Source organism: Tenrec ecaudatus, chromosome 15 (assembly GCF_050624435.1).
Source record: "Tenrec ecaudatus isolate mTenEca1 chromosome 15, mTenEca1.hap1, whole genome shotgun sequence".
Taxonomy (NCBI): Eukaryota; Metazoa; Chordata; class Mammalia; order Afrosoricida; family Tenrecidae; genus Tenrec; species Tenrec ecaudatus.
Genome location: NC_134544.1, coordinates 27,977,114 through 28,004,580, shown reverse-complemented (window position 1 = coordinate 28,004,580; position 27,467 = coordinate 27,977,114). Strand labels below are relative to the sequence as shown.

General features: G+C 42.7%; 1 protein-coding gene across 3 annotated transcripts in view; it reads right to left on the bottom strand.

The window, feature by feature from the left end:
* The window catches only part of SMAD2 (SMAD family member 2), a 68,473-nt gene that overhangs the window by 3,777 nt on the left and 37,229 nt on the right, over positions 1–27,467 (bottom strand). For 2 of the 3 annotated variants that reach the window (XM_075533051.1, XM_075533050.1), the window contains 8 exons: positions 16,947–17,036; positions 15,743–15,936; positions 14,726–14,860; positions 11,587–11,661; positions 6,716–6,769; positions 5,265–5,477; positions 2,294–2,431; positions 1,967–2,111 (listed from right to left, as the gene is read on the bottom strand). In XM_075533051.1, coding sequence (XP_075389166.1) covers positions 1,967–2,111; positions 2,294–2,431; positions 5,265–5,477; positions 6,716–6,769; positions 11,587–11,661; positions 14,726–14,860; positions 15,743–15,936; positions 16,947–17,036 — 1,044 coding nt within the window. The remainder of the gene's footprint in view (positions 1–1,966; positions 2,112–2,293; positions 2,432–5,264; positions 5,478–6,715; positions 6,770–11,586; positions 11,662–14,725; positions 14,861–15,742; positions 15,937–16,946; positions 17,037–27,467) is intronic. The other variant, XM_075533052.1, reaches the window with a different exon arrangement.

The window sequence follows — 27,467 nt, the reverse complement described above, 5'->3', positions numbered from 1 at the left end:
CAGAGGCCCAATCTGCTATTGGAACAAGCAGTGGTGGTGGTGGTGGTGGTGGTTTCAACCTACAGCCACTGTGCACGAGGAAGGCAGGGCTGTCTGCTCTCAGAAAGCCTGATAGCCCTTAGACCAGAGCAGGTCCATGGGTGCAGATAGGAACTGGAAAGACGGGGAATCCAGGACAGATGAGCCCCTCAGGATCAGTGGTGAGTGGTGATATCAGTGATAAGGGGAAGGTGAGGGAAAAGGGGGGATCCAATCACAAGGGTCCACATATAACCCCCTCCCTGGGGGATGGACAACTGAACAGTGGTAAAGGGAGAGGTCAGACAGTGTAAGACATGACAAAGCAATAATAATTTATAACTTATAAAGGGTTCATGGGGGGGGGGTGTCAGGGAATGAGGAGCTGATACCAAGGGCTCAAATAGAAAGCAAATGTTTTGAGGATGAGGGAAACAGATGTACAATTGCTCTTGACACATGGTTGGATGGATTGTGATAAAGAGCTGTCTGAGCCCCCAATAAAATGATTTAAAAAAAATTAGAGAAGCACAATTTTTCAAACCCTAATAAAAATCTTGATCCAGGAAAGAAAAAAAGACCAAAATCAACAACACTGAAAGCCTTGATTGTATTCAAACAAGCAGCCATCTAAGCAAGGAGTCAACTAAGTCCACGTGGAAAAAACACATCAACTGGTTTGATCCAAACATGACAAGAACAAAAGTCAAATATGATGAAGGGCTAAGTGTCAGAGCTGAAATTGTGAATACCCAATGTGTGGAAGGCTATGGAGGACAGTGGGTGTCCAAAACCCATCTGCAGAGTAGCTCGTCAGACTAAGCCACTGGCAGATCCTCTCTAGCCACAAGCACAGGTCTGCAACAGACTCACTGTCAAACATAGATCAAGGTAAGCCAGACTACGCTGGATCAAACTTGCTGTTTGGTCAGTTGTCCTCCTTCTGGACCCAACCGGAATCTGCTCCAGGTGCAAGCTTATACCATGACAAAAACGTCTTCCCTGGATTTTCAAATATTGATGGTGTTTGTTTTTCTGTCTTATTCATTGTTAGCATTTTTAACTTTACATTACTATTGTTTTATCCTTTCCACTGTATTTCATTTTTGATCAGCTCGTGAAACAAAGGAGTGGATGCACAGATAAAAACTGACACGAGGGCTTTTGGAGATGAGAGGGAGGGAATTTCAGGAGTCAACACTGAAGTTGGAAGCCGGAGGGAGCACAGAACTGAATAAAATTACCCAACTCATCTTAAAGGTGTTTTCATCCTTGGGGGGAAGGGGGGGGGGGTAAATTCTAAAATTGATGGTGACAAAGATTGTACAATTATTCTTGATCTGATCGGACAATTGAATTGCATGACATGTGGATTATATGCCAATAAAACTCTGTGTGTGTGTGTGTGTGTGTGTGTGTGTGTGTGTGTGTGTGTGTGTGATTTATAGCCTTGGAAACCCTGTATTAGGTTGTTATGAGTTGGAACCAACTTGATGACAGTGGGTTTGATCACCAAAGGAGGTGAAGACTTGAAGATGTCTTCCAGTCCCGTCTTCTCTCCCACCTATAGGACCACCTTGGGCAACTTCTAGTCAACTTGTCAAAGCCTGTCTCTGAACATGTTTCAGCGTGGTTTGGAAACAGGCTTTGAACGACGGCAATTTCTTCTGCTTTAACCTTAGAAAGCAAGGGTACCAACACCGTCACCATGGCTCCGAGCCTTACTGGAAGGCCTGAGAACACTTGGAACAGCACCGTGCCTGCTGGCACACAACATGTACCGCTGACTCAAGTTCCACCTCTTCAGCTGGCACGCCGTTTCTTTGGCAAGCCTTACTCTTCTCAGCTTCCCTGAAGTGTGGCAAGCGGAGCTGGCAGGATGATCAATGCCGAGACAGTGGCCACGTCTTGGAAGCCAGGTCTCAGCAGGTGCGGACGCCCGTCTTACCGGTACTCCGCGCCCCAGCCTTTCACAAAGCTCATTCTGATGGTGCACATCCTGGTGAGCTGGTACACCGCTTCAAAGCCCTGATTCACAGACTGAGCCAGAAGGGCAGCAAACTCCTGGTTGTTGAAGATCTTGAGATTGCAGCCTATGAAGTGAGTAAAGGAAAAGAAACTTAAAGCCCCTGCCATTGTACAACAATTTACAACAGGCAGCAGACATTAGAGTAAGAGCCCACAAGTCACCCGATGATCCCTAAAATGATCAGCACCTACAGAAGGTGAGCAAGTTGGCGCAACAGGTAAGTCATGAGCACTGACGTGTCCGTACCTGGTGGGATTTTACACACGGTGGCAGGGTGCCAGCTGTATCTCTGATTGCAATTGGGGCTCTGCACAAAGATTGCGCTATCACTGAGGCACTCAGCAAAAACCTCCCCACCGATGTAGTAGAGGCGCACTCCTCTCCCTGGAAGAAAAGACACGGTTAGTCTTTCTACCATGCCCGTGCAGCAAGAGCCTCTGGGGGAACTAAAACCATAGATGCTGTTTCCAAAATTCTACAGCCACATACGTCCTCAACATGTTTCCTTCCACATGTTGCCAAGTACCTTTAAGATATACATACCGATATATATTTAATTTGTAAACACAGGTGCGTAGCCTAAGTACTTAAACAATACAGCAAAGGATGAAGGTAGTACAATTTTTCAAAATCCAGAAATCCCCCACCCAGACACACCTGTCATAAATGTATTTCATACCCACCTGACTACATATTCATTTAGATCTAAAGAGGTAATAGAATTTCACATATTAAAAATTACGTTTAAGTCAAAGAAACCAAGTCAAACTTAAAAGGATTATAGTTCAGATGACTGTACCTCCATTACAACAGATATTATTTCCATAAAGACACAAAAACTCTCACTGCCTCCAAGCTGGCTCCGGCTCCCGACAACCTCCTGGGACAGAGTAGAACCGCTCCTGTGGGTTTGCGAGCCTGTCACTCTTGACAAGAGTAGAAAGTCTCTTCTTTCTCCCAGAGCGGCTGGTGGTCTTTGAACTCCTGACCTTCCAGTAAGCAAGCCACCTAACACGCAACCACTGTGCCACTAGGCTCCTCGCTACAGTAAAAAAAGATGCTAAGACACTAGGAGGCTAAAATCATTGCCCCTTTTGAAAGCTTATCATGATGGCAAACAAACGCTTAGACAAGAAGAGCCTGTGTGTGGAAGATTTTAATATGCTTTGAGATTCTGACAGATGAAGCATATTAAAAAGGGGGCGGGGGGTATGCACAGACAAGAGTGGGAGATGACTTTTAAGAAACCAACTGCAAGCGGCAGTCCAAAAAGATGTGTGTGGTCCTCCCGCTTCCTGGAATGTGCACATGCCCCCTGATCCGCATTCCAACACCACTGCTGAGGCATCAAGGTCCCGCATCAGGCGACCTCAGTCAGGAAAGGGGGATTCTCTTTAAAGCGCCCACTGAGTCAGGAGACGCACCCAAAAGGGGCGGGCAGATACTTGTGGATGCGAGTCAAGGCAAGAGTGCGAGGATTCAAGGCCGGAGAGCGTCTCGGGTGCTAGCCTTGAAGATGGAGGGGCACTTGTGCCTCTGAAAGCCAATCAGGAAATGAGGAACTTGGCTCTACACAACCACAAGGAAGTGGATTTTCTGTCACACCACATGAGCTTGGAGGAGTCCCTGTGTTCCAGAGGGGGCACTTGGATTTCATCCTTGGGAGAGAGTCTGAAGAAAGAGCCTGGCAGCCCAAGCCTGCGCTCCCACCCGCGGGCAGACTGCGAGAGACTAGGGCTGGGCGGTTTGGGGCCTTGTTACACCAGTCAGAGAGGGAAGTCACCTAACTAAACACCGACAAGAAATGCAGGATCTGGAGCTCTGCTGACCATGCTCAGCCACAGGTGTTATAAGACTGGGGAAGATTTACAAAACGTTAATCAGGTACTGGGCATCAAGTCTACAAACTGGAAGTCCTAAGTAAAAACACAGGGATCCAGGTTTCATAGGGAGAAGAGGACAGCAAAAAGAAACTCCCGGCCCCCCACATTGTAGACAGAGCCCCGAGTTAAAGCACAGAGGAGGGAAGGGAGGGCTGGCTCAAGGCTGCCACTGCCTGCGAAGACTCTGGGTCACTCCACTGGGCTTTCCAAATCGTACACATCAAGCGAGATGGGAGGGGCTTCCTGGCATTCTGCAGCCGAGGGCGCTGGCCCGCTCCCTGGCATTCTGCAGGGTCGCACTACTCCTCATCGCCAGGCCCAGCAAACTCCCACCTCAGCATAAAAGCCGCTTCGAAGCACCATCAGCAGCATTTCTCATGTGTGGTGTCGGCTAATTAAAAGGAACAAAAGCACACTTCTGTTAAAAAGCTACTGCGAGGTCTGAAGAAAGCGGATCTGGATGTTTCCTATGAGAATTTATCACATTAGATATCAAAAAACTCCACTTTTTAAAAATTCACTTCAAAATCAAAATAAGCCCATCGTATGCTGACATAAACAGTGTACTTATGAAAAACACATCTATTTTCCACATGCAAATATAAATAGGTAAAACTGTGAGAAGGAAGATAATATTTTCTACTTTTGGAAATTTCTTCAATCACTGTCTGTCTGGCTTCATGGTGGAGAGCTGGGTTCTCTGTGTCAGCTTCTCCATGCAGTCTCTTGCAAAACCCTGTCAGGTGGTCTCAAGAAAAACTCCACTCTCCACTCAAGAAAGTCCCAGTGAAAAGATGCACAAACGCACACACCCTGGTATCGTTCGGAGGCCTCCCAGAGCAGCCCCCGCCGACCCCATCATTTGATTTGAGATCACTTTGATGATCTTGTAAATGACGTTATATAGTAATTCTTCTCTGTTAGGCAACTTACCTGAGATTTAGTTAGATTTGATTGACAAGGGTGAGTTAAGCAAAGAGGGGGTGGGAGTGATCAGTAACAACCCAGGTGACAGAAAACAAAGCAAAAAAAAATTTCCTTACTTTGTTCGTATTTCTACTCCCAAATTGGCGCAAAGCAATTCTGTAACTAGTGAAGGACCTTCCACGCTGAAGGATGGGTTGAAGGTACAGATTTAAGCACTGAAGTGGCACCAGGACCTACTAAGAGTAGTGAAGCCTGGGCACTTATCGCGAGAATTCCCTCGACAGGCTGACTGCCAGCATAACACCCATCTGAGAGCCCGGCACTGGGCTCAAGGTGCAGACAGGCTAATCTGGGGCAACGCAGAGCAGCCCACCAGCGTCTGACTCACACGGGCGAAAGGAACGTACCTATGTGCCTTCTTGTCATCTCTACGGTAGCATTCCGGTTGACGTTGGAGAGCAACCCTAAGCAGAACCTCTCAGAATTGGAAGGGTCTGTAAAGCCATCTACAGTGAGCGAGGGCTGTGAGGCATGGAAGGTCTCTCCAACCCTCTGGTTTAACTCATAGTACGCTATCGAACACCAAAACGCAGGCTCTGAGTAAGTAACTGGTTGCAAATCTGAAAATAAGACAGAAAAGCATTAAAAAAAGGGAAAAAAGTGTGTGAGCAACTCAAGCCAAGGACAGAGAAACTATTTTCACGTGCTCTGTGCCACCTGAAGGACAACAGCACAGGAGGCGCACTCAACGTCTGCCTCACGGACCCAGTGCCAAATTTCCCCACCTCATCCTGCCATCCAGTCACCAATCATCTTTCCTAGACTGTTCCACAGACCACTTGCTCGCCTGTAGGTAGTCCAGATCCTGTCCAAACATCAAACCACCATAGGCAACATGAACCAATGGGCTACTTTGCCTAACTTTATGAATTTCTAAATCGCAGGATACAGCTATTTGGGACAGAATAAAGTGGGATCCTTCTGGGACAAAGAACAGAGTGAGAGAAATGAGTCAAAAAACACAAGAATAAGAAATGCTATTATTAGAATAAAAGGCTACAAAATATGACACATTTCTAACATTTGTCTACTTTAACAGGAGATTCTAGGTGAGTTACCCCAATTCCAAAAACAGAAAGCCCTCACATACTTAAGAATCAGAAAACAGCACAACAGGGAGTCTTTGCAGGTGTAAATGAAAAATGGGAGCAGTTTACATACATCATGGGAAAACTATGACGACGTTTATGTAATTTCGGCAATTACAGAATAAAGTACATCTTAAGAGAATGTCATAGGAATGAAAATCGACAAGCTTGTAAAAGAAATTCCAAACATTCCTATCTCAAAGGACTTGTGAAATAAATAAAGTAAAATGAGGGACAAGAATAAAGTACAAAAATGAACACAGGCACACAGAAATGCATACAAAATAATCAATGCATAGTTCCCTTAATATAAACATCTGCTGTGTGCTGTATCTTTATGTTTGCATATCTACATCTAGTTATACATATACTTCTTACATTAAGGTTTGTTACAAAAATGTATCATAAAATGAACACACCTGTATTAATATAGAGCAAAACAGGACAAACATCTTCCACTGATAAAGAATGCGATTTTCAAAAGCGTAGGGAAAAATCCCCTAGCTTCTTGCTCTCTTACACGCCAGAAGCACCGACACTGTTAGCATCTTTGGGGAAAACACTAATTTAAGCCATGTGAGCCATCATCTCATTATTCATTGAAAGTCTCCTCTTGCGTGTTTGAAAATAATTGACAGGAGGGAACTTTCATGACGTAGAGGCTGCAGTGGTACAAGCAGTCAGAGAAACAGCGCGTGTGCGCAACTTACCCAAGCTATGATTGACGGGGGACAGAGCCGAGGGAGACAGTTCCGCTGGAGAGCCTGAAAGAAAGGGTTAAATTTCATAATCAAGGTTGCCGTGGCTCCAGAACGCCTGACCACATAATAGAATTGGCAGTGCTTCGTTATAACTGATGATCCTTAGTTGACACGGTAGAACACAGACCATCTAAAATCCAGAGACTCCCAGTGTATTGGAATGTTGGAGGCTGAATTCAGCCAGTGAAAGGTGTGGCAGGGCCTAGAGAGCCCGGCCTTCTGCACCCCTTCGGCACCTTGTGCGTTTTGTATGTTTCTTGCTTACTTTGCAACCGCAGCGTGGGACAGTCTGGACTCCACACTGGCGGGAATCAGGACCCTTGCAATCTTCCGCTGAGACACCATCCTGGACCGACACACTTTGCCAGTCTCACCAGCTTTCAAGCATGGGCGCAGGATAAACTACTAAAAGAGGACTTGCCAGATCAAAAGGTTGGTGCACCTGCAATCTTGATGGACGTTGCGAGTCACCCACAAGGGCTGTACCAGCTTACACTCCCTCGGGAACGTGGGCGGTACAGGGATGCTCACGGCATTGTTGTATGCAGGTGAAATCAGGATCGCTTAACGAACGGGGTGTTAATGATCTGAAGCAGCAGGTTAATGAAGGGATGGGACGCAAACGACCAAGTGCAAATGCAGCAGCTTCTCCGAGGGAGAGAGCTGCAGCTCTCTGCTCTCATAGAGAGGAGTAACTATGGAAACATTAGGGAGGAGTTTGACAAGGTCCGACAGGATCACCGTGAGCTAGCATCGACTTAAAGAGCAAAGCATCTCTGACTTGTCTGCTCCTTTGCAGAAGACCCTTCATACATACTAGGTTTACTAGCCCTTTCCTGGGACAGTTGTGAACCTTTGGTCATCTGTCTTAAGACTGCTTAGTCATAATTCCAATCGTGTACCATTTAAAAAACCCTTCTACATGATGCACGTTGACTGTTTAGACAGCTCGAGCTTTTGAAGGTCAGTTTCTGAAAAATTATATTTTCTTAAGAAGTGACCTATTCTGTCCAGTTTGGGATAAATAGGCTAGTCCAATCAAGAAAACAGGGAGCAGATAGCACCAACAAGTAAACCAAGGCAAAAGAGGAAACAACCTGACCACGAAGACATGCTTCATTATGACCATGACATAAAATAAAAAGCAACCAAGGTCGAATGGCAGTGACCAAAAAAACCCAGATAAATCAGCAAGAGAACAGGCGAGAATTACTCTTTTAGAAGGCACACCAGCCTTTCACTGTACGGTTAAGTTCTTTATGGCGCTTACTTATTTTTGCTCCTAAGTTTGACAAATCTGTTGGCAAGTCACAATAGGCACAATTAAGAAAGGTCAGAATATATTTAGAACAATGAACTAAAACTCTGTTTCCTGAAGCAGACATAAACTAGACAAAGCCACTATCCAGAGTGGCGGCAGCTGTCCAACTACTCCTGTCTTTTCACCGGCTATTCATCTTTTACAACAGTTGAGTTGTCTATTAAATACTTATCAGAAATGAGCAGAAAGTCAGTGGGGGTGGGGGGTATCCTAGTTGTCAAAAATTGGTTGACTATGGTAAAAAATTAAACTATAGATTATTTTAAAAATAAAAGTTCATTATAATCATACATAAAATAATTAAACTATCAGGTAACAAAAGCTTTTAGAAAACATTTTCTTTAAGCCAGAGGCCAAGAAATGTATAATCTATTAATTATTCATACATAAATGGTGCTATTGAATTCTGGCAGCCATGAGACTTCCAGTTATGAGACGTAATAATATCCTCGCTCTTAATTCCTGTTTGGGTCGGCAGTTTCTGTTACTAGCAGCTAAACATGGAGAATGTATGGATCCTTCATATCTGTGGACACAGGCTCATTTACATTCATAGGACACATTTCCAAACGAAGAAATGTTACAGCAAAAGGAATGTGTGAAATTCTTTTAAGTGCCAACGTGCCTTCCAAAAGTGTTCCGTCCCCTCCACAACCTGCAAGGTAGTGCCCCCCCGCACCCTCACTGCGCACATTATCAAGGTGGCTGACGTTTGTGACCGTGGTGTGTAAACAGTGCGTTCCTATTGCTGTCTCCATCTTCTTACTGGCCACTAGTGTCTTCTTCCTCTGGATTTACCGGGAGAGCTTTCAAAGACAGAAATCAGCAACAGGCCAATCGTGGGCAAGTGTCTCTCATGGCTTCTTGGTCCATTGGGGTCTATCTTTTCAGGTGACATTTAAAATATTATTTATTAAAATGTATCGGTCTTTTCTCCAATCGTTTTGCTTTACATATTTCTTGCTAAAATAAACCCTTAGATGTTGTAGGGTTTCACATTAAGTGTGTGCTTCAAATGGAGATGAGTGACGTGTGTTGAAGATTTATGCCATGACTTGAGGTGAGAGTTAAAAGCTTACTAAGCAAATTAATAGTAAAGAAATACATACTGCCCTCTACGTTCTAGCACACTAACCCATCAAGAAAATACAATTCAAATTAAAAATAAGAATAACTTTGAAAAAGTACATAAAGGGTTAAAGACTGAAATCATACACAACAACCATCTCCTTTGCTTTCACTACCTAGCAATCCTCCAGAAGAACTCAAAGTACTGGTCTTGTTTTTACACCCAAAATGGCTTTAACAATATGCTTTATAATACCTCATGTACAGATCAATCGTTTTCACAACCCTTCCAGAAAACTGAGAATCGGGCTGGGTTCTGCCTTCAGTCTCAACCCTATCCAATCATCAACCCAACCTCCATTTCTAACTGCCACCCAAGAGCAGCCAGGAGCCATCTAGAACAGTAACAAGAAATGCTATGCAGAGCCCGACACTAGGCGTGAATCCTTCTGTCGTTTTTTTAGTTATTTTTCTGTGACACAAACTGCATTGCAAGGTTTTGTTAGACAAATGGGCAACTCTCTCAAAGCAAAATGATAATTACTACTAAGGGATATAATTACATGTAATGCTTACATTTTTTTTTCCTTCACGCAACTCTTCTAATTCTTACAATGAACATCCATTTCTTGTGTGCTTCAAAATTTTACCTGTACAATACTCAATTTTTTTGATACTCAAAAAATTTTTTTACAATACTCAATTTGGCTTAGAATTAGGATATAACATTACATGCAACATGAGAAAATAGGATGTAACATTACATGCAACATGTCTATAAAGGAATCTGCAAAAAGAGTGAGAAGATGCATGTATGGCAATTGAAACATACGATTTATGATCGTTTTTCTTATTTATGTTTCCAAATTTTCTGTGAGCACGAATTTTGTTCTACATGAGAAAGAAGAGCTTCTTTTCTTGTTTTTCAAAACAGAACTCTTAATTTATGGTTAGAAAATAGACTGGTGAAGCCCTTACTATTGCAATACAAAATAAAACCGCAACAACCAATGTAATGTTTGGAAAAAGTTTATCCGAGAGCTGTGGGTACAAATCATTACGAACTTACCCAGAAGAATGCCCTCTGGGTCAGCAGAGAATGAGACTGGTCTCACTGGGGCATGTGCCACTCAAACACCAAATTTATGGCCATTAGGTTGATTCTGCCCCTATAGGTCAGGGGAGCCTGCTCCACAGAATTTCCAAGACTGCGAATCCTTACAGGAGCAGACAGACTCGTCTTTCTCCTGAGCAAAGTGTGGTGGGCTCAAACCGCTGACCTTGTGGTCCACGGCCCGATGGTTAACACGCTGTACCACCAGGGGCTCAGTGTGCCAAGCCAGGGCACATACAAGCTAAGGACAAGGGTTGCCACAGGAAAAACTGACATGGTGGGGGCTGGGGGGCAGTGGTAATGAGGCTCTGAAAAGCCCCCATCAGAAAGCTTCAGAAGCCAACTCTGACCTACAGGTCTGTAGGTGCACGCATGGCAGCATTTTAAGTTTGGGGCAGGTCTAGAGAGTGGCAAGGTGCCTTGCTGTTGTCTCACAAGACTCATAGCTATACCTTGCAGAAAGATGAAGTGATCTGAGAGAACTCCAGCACGAGTCACCACCCATCCGCTCAGGTCCACTCCTAATGATCTCAGATTGTTCCTCAACTTGGCAGCCAGAGTCCTTCTCAGGGAAAAGATCACCCTCTCCTTTATTTCACACACAACAATCAGTGTCCAATTACAAAGTAGGAACACTGACTCACCATTAAGAGAGCAAATAATCAGTGGAAGCAGATGTACATATGAACCAGGCACCAGAATTAGCAAGTAAAGACTTTAAAAAATAAACAGAAATACAGAAAAACCTGAAATGAAGAACTCATTAAAAGGGACTTGACAACAAACCAAAAGTTACGCCTACATATGTACTTTGTTCTCAATAAAGGAGCAAAGGCATTTTACTGGAGAAAGGACAACTGTGCCAACAAATGGTGAAAGATATTTATGAAAGACATCTGTAATTGAGAACTCATCAACAAGTTAAAGGAGCAGTGAAAAGCTGATGCGCATCCCTTAGTTAAAACTATTACAAAAACCTGTCTGGGCTAATTATGGTCTTTGAGCCAAAGGAAATATCTATTACTAGAATAACTAAGACCTCAAATTGAAATATACTTAAATAGAAATGAAGTCATTCTTTATTTACTCTAAAGAGAAAGCTCTCAGCATTACCCCACAGAACAGCATTTGCTGTTGTCTCCGATGAGAATATGCAGGCCTCGCAGTGGCTAACGGGCTTTGTGGATGAGTGGCTGGGAGATAAGAGATGAAGACAAAGATGAAGGTCTTGTGGTTTCTGTGTCTGACTGCTTCTCTACAATTAGCTGGAATGGTAAGGAAGACATGTCTCATTACTAAGGAGTCAGAATATCTTACCTGTATCCATACTTTGGTTCAATTGCTGATCACTTGTTTCTCCATCTTCACTAATGTACCCAGGAGGTGGTGTTTCTATAAAGTTTACAACAGAAAGAGTAGAATAAATCTCACCATTTTTCTCGCAGTCATCAAAGACAGAATCATCTAAACATCCCAATAAAAAATAAGGACATTATATGTTTTTTAAAGTCTTGTACACTTAAGAGCTTCAGATTCTGGTGGTCCAATCTACATCTTACAGGCCAATCCTTAAGACCTCCTTACAATACAATCAAACTCTAAGCGTATCTTCCTAGCAATTGTTGACCCAGATGCACATTTCCTGGGGAAAGAGCCAGAGTATAACTTCAAAGATGCCTCAGTTCTGAAGCAGTATACTTCAAAGCATTAAGACCTACAATGCTTTTTAAAACTAATGGACTTCGCGATGGGTTCTAACACACACACACACACACACACACACACACACACACACACACACAGAGGCAGTTTCGGGTGAGGAGAATGGCACATGCAACACCCTACATGTGCTTATGAGGTAAAGGAAGGCGAGATGGTTAAGGACTGCTTAGCCCGGCATCTCCTAGTTATATTTTACGATGACTTTCTAAAGTTCTCTCTCATTGTATACACATGTCACTGGTTCTGCTGCTCTAGAGAGCACAGCATTAAAAAAGGGACTTATTTCACTCAACCTGTTTTCAAAGTTCACACATGTTCTGGCGGGTATAGTGTGTAATTTCTCTATCTAGCTAAGTCCCACTGCGCTGCTTCCAGTTTGTCTACTGGGAATGCCACAGTGGCTGTACCATTTTAAACACTAAAGCTTTCAATAGTGAAAATCTGTGAATCAACTACTTCACACAGTTATACAATAAAGAACACAGAAATAAGAATTGTAATGTTTATCACCGAGCACGATTTTTAAGGCTAATATTAATACAATTAAATAGAGCCAGGTTATCCTAATGTCCTTCTTTAGCTTTTCTCTATTATTATTTATTTATAAAATACTGTTAACATTTTGAGGAAAACGTTAAAATTTCTTTTGAAATGAAAGATGACAGATCCTGAAGTCTCGCTGTCTAGTCAGAGCGGACAACTACGCTGACACATTATAAACTGTTTCACGGGAAACCTGTTAGCTCTGATGGGTTGTGAACTTTATTACATAAAAACTGGTTGAAATCTTTGATAGCTGCATTATGTATTATATGACAAAACCTTCTGTCCATCATTGTGGTTAGCTAAATTGTCAAGAAAAGCATATAGCTATAATCCATTTTTGAAGTTTCATCTTATAAAATACTCAAATCTACACGCATAAAGGATTAAAGAAAGAAAAATCCTGCACAAGGACACACCATTAAACATTCGACTAACATCCTTCCAAATAATTACTGGGTATGCCTTGCAAGCCTGTAGTGCACACTTACACTGTAAGTATGCCGTACGCTGACCGTCACATGTGAATAGTGAATATGAATTCCCACCTTGTCGGTGGTAAATCTGCACAAGACCTCTTTAGGGTGTTGAGGAGCAAGGAGGTCACTTTGAGGCTTCAGTGGCACCCGACTCACGCAAGCCGTGGCACTTTCATTGCTCCATATGCATGTGAAAGTTGGATTTTGAATAGGGGAGACCGCGTTTTAATTATTATGCTGCTGAAAAGATTGAAAGTACCATGGACTGCCAAAAGAACAAACAACCCTCTCTTGAAAGAAGTACAGCCAGACTGCTCGTTGGACGTGGCAATGGCGAGGCCTGGTCTCATGTACCCTACACATGTTGTCTTATCAAAGTGGAGGGCAGCAAAAAAGAGGGCGCCCCGCAAGGAGATGGACTGACCGGTGGCTGCAACCGTGGGTTCACGTGGACAGTACCTGTGCGGGCGGTGCGGGAACAGGCGGGATCTCACTGTTGTGCATACGGCCATAGAGTCGGAATGACCTTCAGAACCAATGACAACAGTAAAACGCCCACTTGAGAGACGCCCACGTGCCCGCTCCCACACTGCACACACACGTAACTCAGTGGGGGAAGGCCAGAAATGCTCTCCTTGGTCTGCAGTCCTGCTTCCTGCGCCCCGCCCCTTTCCTCGGAACTTCTCAAAGGGCACTCTTTGGGCCTAAGATTATCATCTGAGAAATGAACAGCAAATCGACCAGAAACCGCGGATTATCTGTCATACTAGCTACTTTAAAAATTAAAATATATAGATCCTCTTTTCCAGTTTGTAAAATCATCTTCTATAAGCAAAGCATTATTTCCATGAGGGAACATATTAAAAGAAATAATAGTTCTTAAGCACTTAAAAATCTTAAGTTTCTTACATATTTTCTGATATAGTTTAAAAATCAGAATGGGAGAGGAAATATGGACAATAACAAAAGATACAATTTATACTTGAATCTGCGTCCTACTACTCTCATCCCCTTAGTTTCTATTAGGAAAAAAACCGCAAAAAGAGAGCCACACAGAGACAGAAAATATTGGTTGGTTCTTGTAAAAACAGTGCAAACTAAATGGGCAGCTACTGAAGCATGGAGTACTCCTGGATCACACAACGTCAGGGTTTGCGGAGGTGTCTCACAACCAGCTAGTCAAAATCATCGCTTTTCTCATCAGAATTACTGGCGCCCAGATGAGACACAGCAGAAGAGGAGGTTTCCTGCTCTTCAGTGCAATGGTTCACCTAAAGAAAGAACTACAAGACTGCATTCAATTCTCCTGCGGAAACACTACTTTTCCCCGAAACAGAATCAAAGCATCTGAGAGAGGCAGCCACTGGTCCACCTGATGAGACGTGTGCTTCAGCAACCCTTTCCTGTACCGCGAACTTGGCTTACACTCGGAACGGCTCTCAGCATCGACACCTCAGACAAACTCTCTAGGTATTTTCTTTTCTGCTCTTCCCAGCAGCTTGATTGAAGCCGCAGCAAAAGAAAATGAAACAGCTCTCCCCAGGGCAAAACAACGGTCAAGGCACTATGCAAATCCTTCCACAAAGCAGCACCCACCAGCCGGGTTGTTCTCTTCTCCAGCCAGCGCCTTTGACAAGAGCAAACCCTCAATTCACTGCGAGGTGGCAGTTTAGGAACAACACTCTCCCCAAGCTCAGAAGGCAAACAAGTACCTGGGATGTAATTACTCTGTGGCTCGATGCCTGCTGGGAAATTAGTGTTTTCTGGAATGGAGTGGGTGTAGTCGTCCAGAGGCGGGAGTTCTGTTAAGATCTCAGTGTGCCGTGGCACCAACACTGGAGGCAGAACTGAAAGAGTAAAATAAATCAGAGTTAATTGGCATGGAAAGGGGCAAGAGAAGTTTCCATCAAAATGAAAGAAAAAACAAAACAAAAATGCTAATTTTTAACACCTCAGTCTCTCTGGAGTCCCTGGGTGGCCCAAACAGTGAACAAGCTAAGTGAAAGGTCGGAGACTTGCGTTCACCCACTTTCTTTCAAAACACCCACCACCGACAATCTCTCTGAACAAAGCGCCACTCCCACCCCACCCCCACTCACCAGGGTCACCTGGGGCAGAAGCAAGTGGGCAGCAACTACCTTTAGGATCTACTTGTTAGTGCTACTATGCTAGTACTAGGAGATGGGCACATGCTTCCAGATTTTTTTCAGGACAACGTAATCCTGCCAATATTATATTACCATAAAAGTCCCTAAGCCTGTCCACCTTGGGAAAAGTTAAAGAAATGAAAGGCTTGCCTGAATTTGTAAAAACCAGGTATATAAACATGAAAACCATGTTCCAGAAAACCGCTTAGTAAACTAAGTCTTGCTGTCCACTCTACTAAAGTGCTCATAAACCAGTGAGTGACATCGTTCAAGCGTTTCTAAAGGTACTCAGAGGGCAGATGCACAAAGACCGCTCCAGCATGAGAGCAGCAGAGGGCTTTCAGTTCAGCTCCAGTAGATGACACATCTGTAGCATCAGTATTCCCTGCTTATATAAGTAGTATGAATAGAAACATCTTCTAAGTTTTTCTATTAAAAATTCATTTAAATAGAAATATGCTGTTAATTACCGCCAATTAATGTACTGAATTGAATTGAAGCTGCCTTGAATTTTATAGTGAAATTTCTATACATCATGAGAGTACTCAAGATATACTTAAACCTAAACTACAATTTCCCTACCTGGTGTCTCAACTCTTTGATAGTGGTAAGGGTTCACACACACTTCATCCTTTTTAAGATGAAAAGCATATTCGCAGTTTTCGATTGCTTTGAGTTCGTGGTGGCTGTGAAGATCCGGCCAGCGCCATAAGCGGCAGTAGATGACATGCGGCAATCCTTTTCGATGAGACACCTGAAGGCGACCATCGAGAGACCTAGAGGGGCAAAGAGGAAGAGAGAGAAGGGAGCTGTAACAACCAGCTGTGCGGCCCAATGGGTCACATTCAAACACGAAGTGCATGAGGGAAGGCATGGCAGACATTCAGTTAGTCTGAGTGAAAGTAAAGGAGGGAATGTGGACTATCTAATGGACCTCAGCTAAACAAGCCGCCGAGCCGGCAGAAGCTTTTGTCAATATGCTAGGTAGGGGACTCAGTGTTAACCACCGGCGGGGGGGAAACTGGTTTGGAGAAGAGGATGCAGTTAAGACTTGAAAAACGATTTTGGTAACTTCTATTTTAGTAACTCGAACTCTGACTTAGAGAAGCTTTGTAAGGGCACTAACTCCGCGGGTGGCTGAATTATCAAAAAAAGGAACTAACGTAACGAATGGCAAATACCAACAATGATGTGAGAACAACCCACTACCCAGCTGTGACTGTTTGCAGTCCTGCGGTCTACTGAGGTGGCTCACACATAAATGCAGATGGCAATGACTAGGATGAGATGCAATGGACAACACGGACGTGCTCAAAAAGAGGGAAAAAAGATGATTAAGAAAAAAAAAGGAAAACATGAAAACGAGTTAGCCTAGCATCGATTGTGACACAGGGGTTCAGTAGGTAACGTCATATATGTATTAGTGCACAGAAGGTGAGATTTAATGACAGCGAGCAATTTAGAGCAAACTGGATAGGTAAATACTTTAAAAAAGGCCAATGAGAGGTCATAATCGAGTCTCAAACGGAGTGTATAGTTATCAAAGGTCCTGTTCTTTAGGAGAAGCAGTGATTTAAAGATTCAAAATAAGAATTTCATGGATCAAAACACCGGCTGAAACATTTTATATAATTTTAATACTGGCAAGCAGCTACTTTACATGCTATGCCATAATTTACATAAAGGAAACATCTTAGGCAGAAATGATACTAAAGCAACCCACTGGAGGTCCTCCAAACCCCCCCTCCCACAAGCTCCAGGGTTGGAGCGAGGGCAGAATATTCACCTGGTTTGTTCAGAGAAGCTGTAAAGGCCTGTTGTGTCCCACTGATCTAGCGTATTTGGTGTACTCAGTCCCCAAATTTCAGAGCAAGTGCTGTGCATAAATTGAAAAACAAAAAATTGATGTGAACATGGAAGCATGGTTATTCAAAATACCATGATGTAAACATGGAAAATGTACAGAATACTTCCTTCACCCAGAAAATATACACTGTTTCGCTTTTCCACAGACATTTCGTGGTGCTAACTATATTTTCTATATGAAGGAAGCCAATACAATGGAGCATGTGACTCTAAGTAAGTTATGATTATGTTCTAAATGTGAACACCAATGCTCTCTGGCTGACGGAATCAGAGCTATCGTGCCCTGTCCAATTGCCTCGCCTGGAAACAAAAGCACTAACACCTAGGCTGTCAGATGTCATAACAGAGTTTCAGTTATTAAACCCAGCTTTTTCAGTATAAAAACTCAGTTGTTTTTTTTAATCAACTTAAACTAGATACAGAACTGCAATTAAGGTTTTCGGTTTATTTGGGCAAGTTGCTTACAGACATAATTTTATCAGAAAGTCATCATTATTGTTCATCAGAAAAATTATTTAAAGTTTTAAAAATTGCTATGATTAAACAAAATATGTAAAAGTAGTTAGTTTCCTAAAATAAAACTTACAATGCGATAATAGATATATTTAAAAATCAGTAACAACTGAAAAACCAAGACCAAAAGACCTCAATATTTTTCTTCCACATTTCTTTCCAAAACATGGGTAACCCTGAAAATAAGTCCCCCAATTTTTCCTGCAGTGACTCCATTCCAAAGTAACTTCTAGTCTCTGGGAGAAGGGAAGAGAAAACTTAAAGGCAACTTACAAAAGCACTTTGGACTGCCCAGATATTTCAGATCATTTTTAATTCTTAAGGGTTAAAAAGAACAACAATACTGTATAGTTGGTCAGGGATTCACAAGGGTGTGAGGGTGGGGAAAAAGGACAACTGACACCAAGGTCTTAAGTAGAAAGAAAATGTTTTGGAAATGTTGATGGAAACATATGCACATGTATTTAATACAACTGAATGATGGATCGTTGTAAGATTAGAGACCCCCAATAAAATGATTAATAATTAATTAATTAATGTTCATCTTCATGGACCTCCCAAAATGAGTTAAAAGATAATTTCTCTGAAACTCAATTACATTTCTCATATATTACCAAGATCACCAGAATTTCAAAGAGGGAGGGAACATTTTTTAAAAGTCTAAAAATGAAAGCAACAACCGACTAAATGTCAACCAAATGCATAAATTGCTAGTGATCTAACTGAATCAAGCTTTCCAACAATGAGGGACGTGCCCTGGCAATGCCGTGTGTTAAGCACCAGGCTGCTAACCAGGAGGTGGACAGACAGAGCCTACCAGCTACAGGCAAATGATAAGCTGTTTGCTCTCTCCGAAGGCCAGCCAGCACTTCTACTCCCCCATCGGGTCCCCACGAGTCAGAACAGACTTGCCAGCCGGGGGTTTTGCTTTAGGAACTACAGTTGGTCGCAATACTAGTGAGTTTTTAAAGGTCTGTTTAGAAAGCTGCCAGCGCGTCCTTGAGATATTTGTCCAAATCCGTTATCCTGCTCCTGAAGCTATAGCTCGCCTCTCCTAGCATGCTACCAAAGTCAGAAGGAGCCAAGACACTAGAAGATAACGAAGGCCTTGTCTTCATTTTCATTACATGAAACGCTTTTATTTCAAAATGTTTACCAACTATCTACCAGAAACAGCACCATGTGGTTTACATTTTAGGACTAAGTTAAACCTAATGTTTTAACAAAACTCTCTATCAAGAGGCTATTTATTCTGCTTTTAAGACAACAGTAAGAACATTTCATTCAAGAAGCTCTGGGACTAACAAGAGAACCAGAATATACAAGGCCATAAAGAGCCGATGTTGTGTTTTATTCAAACCTTGAAAGGAATCAGAAGAGTAAGTGGTGATTCAGAACATGAGTGGATTCTAGCATGTTCACCCACTGTCCTACTGCTGCCCTGAGTCTCATGTGTGTAGGCCTCACGTCTTATTTATGAACACTTCCTGCATAAAACTGTACTACTGAACGTGAATCCATCCAAAACGCATGCTAAAGGACAGAAATTTGTCAGAATGAATACAGAATGAGAAATGTCTATCACTATAAATGGGGAGATAACTTCTGAAATCAGACTTCAAAAATAAAAATATTAATCAGCTATAAAGATTCACCAGAAGATGTAACAATCCTGTATGTACCTACAAACAGTTTTAAAATACCTGACAGACTAAAGGGGACAATGAACACATCAGAAATCAGAGTAAATTCTGTAACTGTTCAGACAGTCTAAAATATATGCACCTGTACAACACTGTCAGCCACCTTACCTGACATTCATACTCTTCTTCAAGCACAAATAATTAGTCAAAAAAGAGACCACATGCAGGGCATTAACAAAATGTATTTAAAAGTTCTGAAATAATCTTATAGATCATTATATTCTCTACCTACAATGGAATTAAATTATACAACAAGTAAAGGTAAAATATTTAGAAAAGCACAAATGCTTGTAAGTTAATAATGGAATTATAAAGAACTCATGTCAAAGAAGAAATAGCCAAATAAATTAGAAAATCTCAAATTTTAAAAATATATTATGAAAGAATACTGTGAAACGAAGCTAACGCAGTGCTTAAAGGGAAATTGAAATTTCTAGCTTAAATGTCTATATAATAAATACTTTAATTCATTTTCTTTTCATCAATAACTCATTCTAATTAATATTGTACTGAAAATCCCAGCCAGTGCAATAATTCAAAAAAAAAGTAAAGACAACTGCTTAGAATAAGATTTTAATTTATAATTTATTAAGGGGCCACAAGGGGGTGAGAGTGGGGGAGGGAGGAGGGAAAAAAGAGCTGACACCAAAGGCTCAAGTACAGGATGATGGCAACATATGTACAAATGTGCATGATACAATGGATGTATGGACAGTTATAAAAGCTTTAAGAGGTCCCAATAAAATGATTTTTTTAATTCAAGGAAAATAAAGGGTTAACACAAGATGTGGAATACCTGTACAGTAGCAACTAAAACCTTAGAGATACTAAATAACACAAAATAGATATACTACTATATTCATCGATTAGAAGACTCAAAACTTTCAGGTGTCAATTTTCCTCTTATTTGATCTACCCCTCTGCCCCCATAATTTCAGTGAGGACTTTTTCATAGCAACTGACAAGCTGGTCTAAAATGTGTATGAAAATACAAAAGATTTTAAGCAGTCAAATCAATCTTGAAAAAGAGTACTAACAAAACTCAATTTGATAGTGAAAACCTCAATTATTATGGATGAGTCTCAGAAATACTTTACCAAGAAAAGTTACACACAAACAGATACTGAATCAGCTCATTTACATGAATTCCTAAAACTACTAAAACATAGACTGCAAAGGGAAAAAACACAACTGCGATTGCTAAAGAGAGAGAGACGGGAGAAGAGTATGGGCAAACGTCTGGTGGCTGGAATGGTCTTCATTGTGATACACTGGTTTAAGCAATGATCTTATCTAATAGAATGGAATCCTTGTGATTTGTACATTTCATAGCATGAAGATTTTACCTTAAATAAACACTAAGGATTTCAAGAAACAAACAAGAAAGAGAAATGAAAATAGCTACCTAAAAACTCTATTATGATTTAGTGTATGACACGGAAGGCTCCCTGTGCAGAGATAGGGAAAGAGCTCTAAAGTAACAGAATACATGACAAAAGCAGACACAGAACAATATCATGCACAAAAGAAATACACACATCATTAACAGCAGTTGCCTGAGGTGGGGCGAGGGAATAAAGGTATGTATGTCCGTATGTACGTATACATGTTCATGTACATATACCTGTATATTTAAAACCATACAATGATAATGTCTTTTATCAAAATTAAACAGAAGGGGAAAAAACACTGCCTTGGAATTAAATGCAAGTCAATGTCATCTTGACATTTCTATAAAAAGATATGCCTCTAATCTCAGAAAACTAAGCATAAGTAGCACCGACTGTTAGTTCTCTTTCTGCATCCCGTCAGGCTCTCCTATGGGAGACGAGAAACTGCAGACAGCCAGCCCAACTCCGTTCTTTTCTGCACAAGGTCGTCTCCAGCTAACGTGGGCCTTCCATGGCCACCCACTTGCTGCCACGTACTCTTATGTCAACTACCTCTTACTGACTTCGTAGGGACTTTCTGTTCTACTCTCCTACTGAACAGCTTCAGATTTGGGACAGTTTCTAAGACTTAAGTGTGTGGAGTTTGAATCAATGAAGCTTCTCCTGACAGCGCAGTAGTTTTAATCACTCCCTCTCCTCTCCTTCCTTAATAATTCCATTCTCAAAACATTTTATTCTCCTCATTAAGATCCTGAGGTCCCTAAGGTCTTTCTATGCCCACCACCTAGCAAAAGGCACTCACTCCGCTTTTTTCATAGAACAAAGGCAGGTTTACATGACTCCTCAGCATACTGAGTCAGAACAGGGGAGGAACAAAACAGATCTCTAGGCTTTCTGCCTCCTCAGAACGGAGGGGTGGGTTGCAGCTCATAGACAATATCATAAAGGCACTAAGGTGCGCATGACCCAGCCCTGGCGTTTTCAATTTCCTCATGAGCAGGTGAGAGTTGGACATTAAATAAAGAAGACCGAAGGAGAACAGATGCAATTGAATTATGGTCCTGGCAAAGCATATTCAAAGTACCAATGACTAACAACTCTGTCTCGGAAGAAGTACAGCTAGAGTGTTGCTTAGAGGCAAGGATGGAGAGACTCCGTCGTCCCACGTGCTTTGGACATGTTGTCAGGAGAGACCAGTAACAGGAAAAGGACACCATGCTGGGTAAAACAGGAAGGCCCCACAAGACACACTGACACGGCGCTGCCTCAGGAGGCTCCCACCTAAAACCATTTGCGAGGGTAGTGCGAGACTGGGCAGTGTTTCCTGTGTTGTGTGCCGTATGAATTGGGACCGACTTAACAGCACTCAATAACATCAATAATATATTTATTTATTCATATGCTTGTTATTGAGAGAGAACATAGTGTAAAAGGGCACAGGACTAACTTGTGGCCCCAAAACACTGCTATCACAAACCATAAAAACTATTAACCAGTTTTTACAGTATATGATTGTGCTCCATTTACATGATTTACTGCAGCAGTTAAGCAATCACTGTATTTTACTGGTTTATTATTTTTCAGTGTGTTTGGGTGGTCTTGCCTAAACAGTGGCGTTGTCTTACAAACAAGAGGAGGTGTCACTGGCACTAAGGTAAGCCCGGAGGCTACCACCTGCCGTGAGCTTGGCTGAAAGGGTGAGAGAGCAAACGTGCTGGGTGCTAGCAACAGAAGAAAGGGCACGGGCGGCTTTCGCTCTTGGCAACCGGTGTGCTCAGTATCCACGGCTCAGAGGGAACCATCTAGAACTTTCCGCCCCTGACTACTGCTGAGTAACCCTTTCGTTTATACTTAGCCAGTGAGACTAAAAGCTGGTCTCGCAAATAATTTGGGAATTAAGAGATCATTGGACGCTAGAGAGAGGAAAACCTAAGGCTCTATAATGACCTGTATCTGCTCATGTGCCCCATACAACTGAGGGGTGGGGAGTGGAAAACTGTAGAACACCCCAAGCGCCAAGTGTTTTTCTTACCTTCCTTCAAACAGAAAAGTGCTTTAGAAACACGTGGTTCTTAAATTAGCAAAGCGTTCCACTGGACAACTCACAAGTTTCCATCAGCTATGTGACGCGCACCCAAAAAACAATGTTTCATTACGAGTTTGCATGTCCTCTCAAATGGCTTTGTCTGCACCATCTGACTTCTACCCAGATCTACACTTCGCAGTGTCAGTACAGAGATTAATGTGAGCAGTTACATAACTTAGAAAGGTCCCTAAGGGAGTGGGAGACAGCCAGGGTTTCTGTCCACTTCTGCCTGGCTTTGAAATGTCCGTGTTCTGATTGGGGCCATCCTGCAGCCCAATCTTTTCATGGATTACCCCATGAGGTCATGTTGCCCTCAAGTTTAGTGCGCCATGGTGGGATCTGCATCTACTCTCCCAATTCTGGGGAGACATAACCAATACTATTCCCTTGGGTGGGTTAGTGCCCTGCTCCCCCAGTGCCACTTCTTTTTCCCCACCTCGTTTCTTCCCCCCTTCTCCGTCCCTCCTTTCCCCTTCTGGGTGTTGGACTCCCCTCCATAGAAGTATGTGCTGCAGAGGACAACCCTAAAGCTACAGGTTGGGGAGAGGGGCCAGCATGCCACGCCCACAACAAAGCAAACCAGAAGGAAAAAGAGTGCCGGTCGAGACCGCCATATCACACACCAAGCCCTGAGGACTACACGACGTCCCTGCATGGAGCTGCTACAACAGCTCGAGACACGATGTCCCCTCACCAGAGCATACCGAGACAGAGGACAATACTGGGGATGCACGGCAGGGGAGTTAGTCCCGTGTGAACCCCTCACAGTGGAGCGAACCAAGGAGAGAACATAACAGATCAGCAACAGGAGCAAAGCAAAGCCACAAAGCCCCGAGTAGCCTCCACAACCGACTTCGGGACTGAAGGGACAGTTCCTGGAACGCCCCAGGACCACTGGGCGGATCACCATAAAGGTCAGCAGACAGATCTGAAATTAGTATGCTTCTCTGGGGGGTTTTGCTAGTTTTTCCCTTCTTTTTATTCAATCTTTTGTTTTTTGTTTTGTCTGTTATTGTTGGTTTCCCTACCTATATGATAGGCATGAAGAAAGCTTGAGGAGAAAGCAACAGGGCCCATGGTTCCAGAAGGAATTGGGGGGAGAAGGTGGAGGAAGGGAGTGGTGAGCAAACAGCGCCATAGACAGGGGAACAACCAAGGAATCAAAATCAACAACGGGGAGGACATAGAGATCCCAGGGACTGTTGGAGCTACAGCAATCTAGCTGAGAAGAATTCCTAAGAGGCAGAAGAAGGACGAGGGTGGTGGTGGGGCAGGAAAAAGGTATAAGGAAACAGAAAAGCAAAGCTATAGATAGAGATATAAACAGTGTACATATATATGTAAATGCATTAATTCATAAAAACAGAGGCATTGGTATATGTACATACCGGATAAACTTGAGTATAAACTGACCCGAATATCAGCCGAGGCACCCAATTTTACCCCCAAAACTGCATAAAAATGTGCTGGAAAACTCAGCTTATACATGAGTATATACGGTTTATTTATAAGGCAATAAATTGAGGTAGGGGAGGGACATTGGACCTCTGTTCAAGTCCTGCCTTAATGTAAGAACACTTTGTTCTAACAACCTGGCATTCTGTGATGCTCCCCTTCCCAGCACAATTGCTGAAGACAAAATGGGTACACAGCAAATGTGGTGAAGAAAGTGATTGGTAACCGGCTATCAAAAGATACAGCATCTGGGTCTTAAAGGCTTGAAGTTAAACAAGCGGCCATCTAGCTGAGAAGCAACAAAGCCCACCAGCCTGTGTGATCATGAGGTGTCAACCAACAGGATCGGCTATCGCATCAGAAGAACCAAAACAAACAAACAAAAACCATATTGTTGAGAACAAGGGTGTTGGAGCAGAGACCCAAAACCCACTGGTAGACAATGGGACATCCCTCACAGAAGGGTCACAAGGAAGGGATGAGTCAACCAGGGTGCAGTACAGCACCAATGAAACACACAATATTCCGCTGGTTCTTGAGGCTTCCTCACTCCCCACTATCATGACCCCAGCTCCTGCCTTTCACTGTGGGCTAGACCAGAGCATGTACACGGGTACAGGTAAAGAGCTCACGGCACAGAATACAGGTCAAATAAACCCCTCAGGAACAGAATTGGGGGTAGCAATAACAGGAGGGTAGAGGGAAGGTGGGAAGTGGATGGGAGGAAGGGGGAACCAATCACAGTGATCAAAACATAACCACACACACCCAAGGAGACAACAGAAACCCAAGGGGGAGACAGAGGTCGGTATAAGAGGTGAAAATGACAATAATTTATAATGTATCATAGGGTCACGGGGGGGGGGGGTGATGCCAAGGACAGACATAGAAAGTAAATGCTTAGAAAATAATGACGGCAACATAGGTACAAATATGCTTGAGACAACTGTTAAGAGCCCCCAATAAAATGATCTTTTAAAAAAAACTCCATGTTCACCAGGGTCCACTTATTCCGAGGGTTATTTTACATCCCTTGTTTCAAACTTTTCTAAGAGGGGAGTATGTTTTTTAATGGAAGTATTATCAAAAGGTGTCAAACAGATTAAACAAGTGTTGTAGTATAGCATCAATGTAACACACAACTTTTCTCTAGTTCTTTGGTGCTTCCTTCACCCCACCATATGACCTCAATTCTACCTTATAAATCGGATTAGACCAGAGCTACAGATAAGAGCCCACAACACAGGGAATCCAGGATAGATAAACCCCTCAGGGCCAACAAGGAGTGTAGTGATACCAAGAGGATTAGGGAGGGTGGGGGAGAAGGGGAAAACCAATCACAAGGATCAATCTAGAACCCCCTCCCAGGGGGACGAATAATGGAAAAGTAGGTGAGGGGCAATGGAGGACGCTGTAAGATATGGAAATAATCTATAACTTATCAAGGGTTTGTGAGGGAGGATGGGCAGGGGAGAGAAGGGAAAGAAATGGAGAGCTGATATCAGGGGCTCAAGTGGGAAGAGAATGCTTTGAAAATGATGATGGCGGCATATGTGCAAATGTGATTGTGATAAGAGATTTAAGAGCCCTCAATAAAAGTATTTAATATATATATACTTAAATATAATTATCAAAACACTAAAAACAACTTTTTTTGACTAAAGAGTTTCCACCAAGAGTTGAGAATGATAGTCTTTTATTTGGCTTAGATTCCAATTATTTTATTTTGCAAGCAAAAACGTACATAATCTTATTCAGAAACAAGTTGTCACAAATGCTTGCTGTATGTGGAAACTTAGGATATTCCTCAGTACAACTAACTGAGAAATGTGAACAAAAAGATGACCTGTTTCCAAAAGTTGACTCACTAATAATAACTAACAAGTGCTTACATTCCTTCATAATTAAGGTATAATTTACAGTAATTAAATGTGGAGACAGTTTAATAGGGTCCTTAGTGAGCTTAAACCTTCACTCAGTACAAAATGTTTTCCAATTTTATCTTGTCACAACGAAATATTAAGCAGGCGTTGCCCCCCCCCCCCCCCCCCCCCGCCAAAAGGCTCAGACACCACAATGTACACCCTGAGCTTCACTGCGAGTTCCACACCCACACAGAATGGCGCAGGCGGCAAGGGCCTGAGCCAGCCCACTTTCTGAGGAGCTCAGGGCACTGTGAAGTGCTCCCTGCATGGTGCTCTTCTTCCTCCTATCATTGTGCAAGTTGAACACGCACAAAAGATACCTTTTAAAAAGTAGACTACGCTGAGTCTTCGAATCAGGAACAGAATAAAAATAAGCTCAACTATACACCCAGTGATGTCAGCAGTTTTATTCCAAGGTCTCCTGGACTGTTGATATTTTCAACAATAAGGAGACTGGGCGGTACAGAAAAATACATCTGGCTGCTACCGAGAGGGTTGCTGGTTCGAGTGCCCAGGAGGCACTTAGGAAGCAAGACCTGTCAATCTACTTCTGGACAAAGCAGTTATATTACTCTGGGTCCTTTTAAAAATTTTTTTTTAATAATTTTTATTAGGGGCACACAAAACTCTTAAAACAATCCATACATACATCAAGTGTGTAAAGCACATTTGTACATTCATTGCCCTCATTATTCTCAAAACATTTGCTCTCCATTTAAGCCCCTGGCATCAACTCATTTTTCACTCCCTCCCCACTACTCCCTCCCTCATAAAACCTTGATAATTTATAAATTATTATTTTGTCATATCTTGCCCTGTCCAACGTCTCCTTTCACCCACTTTTCTGTTGTCCGTCTCCCAGGGAGGAGATCACATATAGATCCTTGTAACCGGTTTCCTCTTTCCAACTCACCCTCCCTCTACTCTCCCAGTATTGCCCCTCACACCCCTGGTCTAGAGTGATGTAGCAGGGTCCTCCTTCAAAGGGAATGGGCCTCCCCCTCATTGAAGGGTTGTGGGTCTGTAAACTGGCTCAGGTCTGGGAATTGAATGAGTGATCATGCCTGTCTATTCTGCTGTTCACCTGATCTACCATTCTTTCACCTGTGTAAATCACGGAAATATTTAGTAGGTTTCCCAACTATTTCATTCTTTTGTTTTTGTTTTTGGGGGTTTTTTTTACATTTTATTAGGTGCTCATACAACTCATCACAATCCATACATATACATACATTAATTGTATAAAGCACATCCGAACATTCTTTGCCCTAATCATTTTCAAAGCATTTGCTCTCCACTTAAGCCCTTTGCATCAGGTCCTCTTTTCTTCCCCCCTCCATCCCCACTCCCCTCTCCCTCATGAGCCCT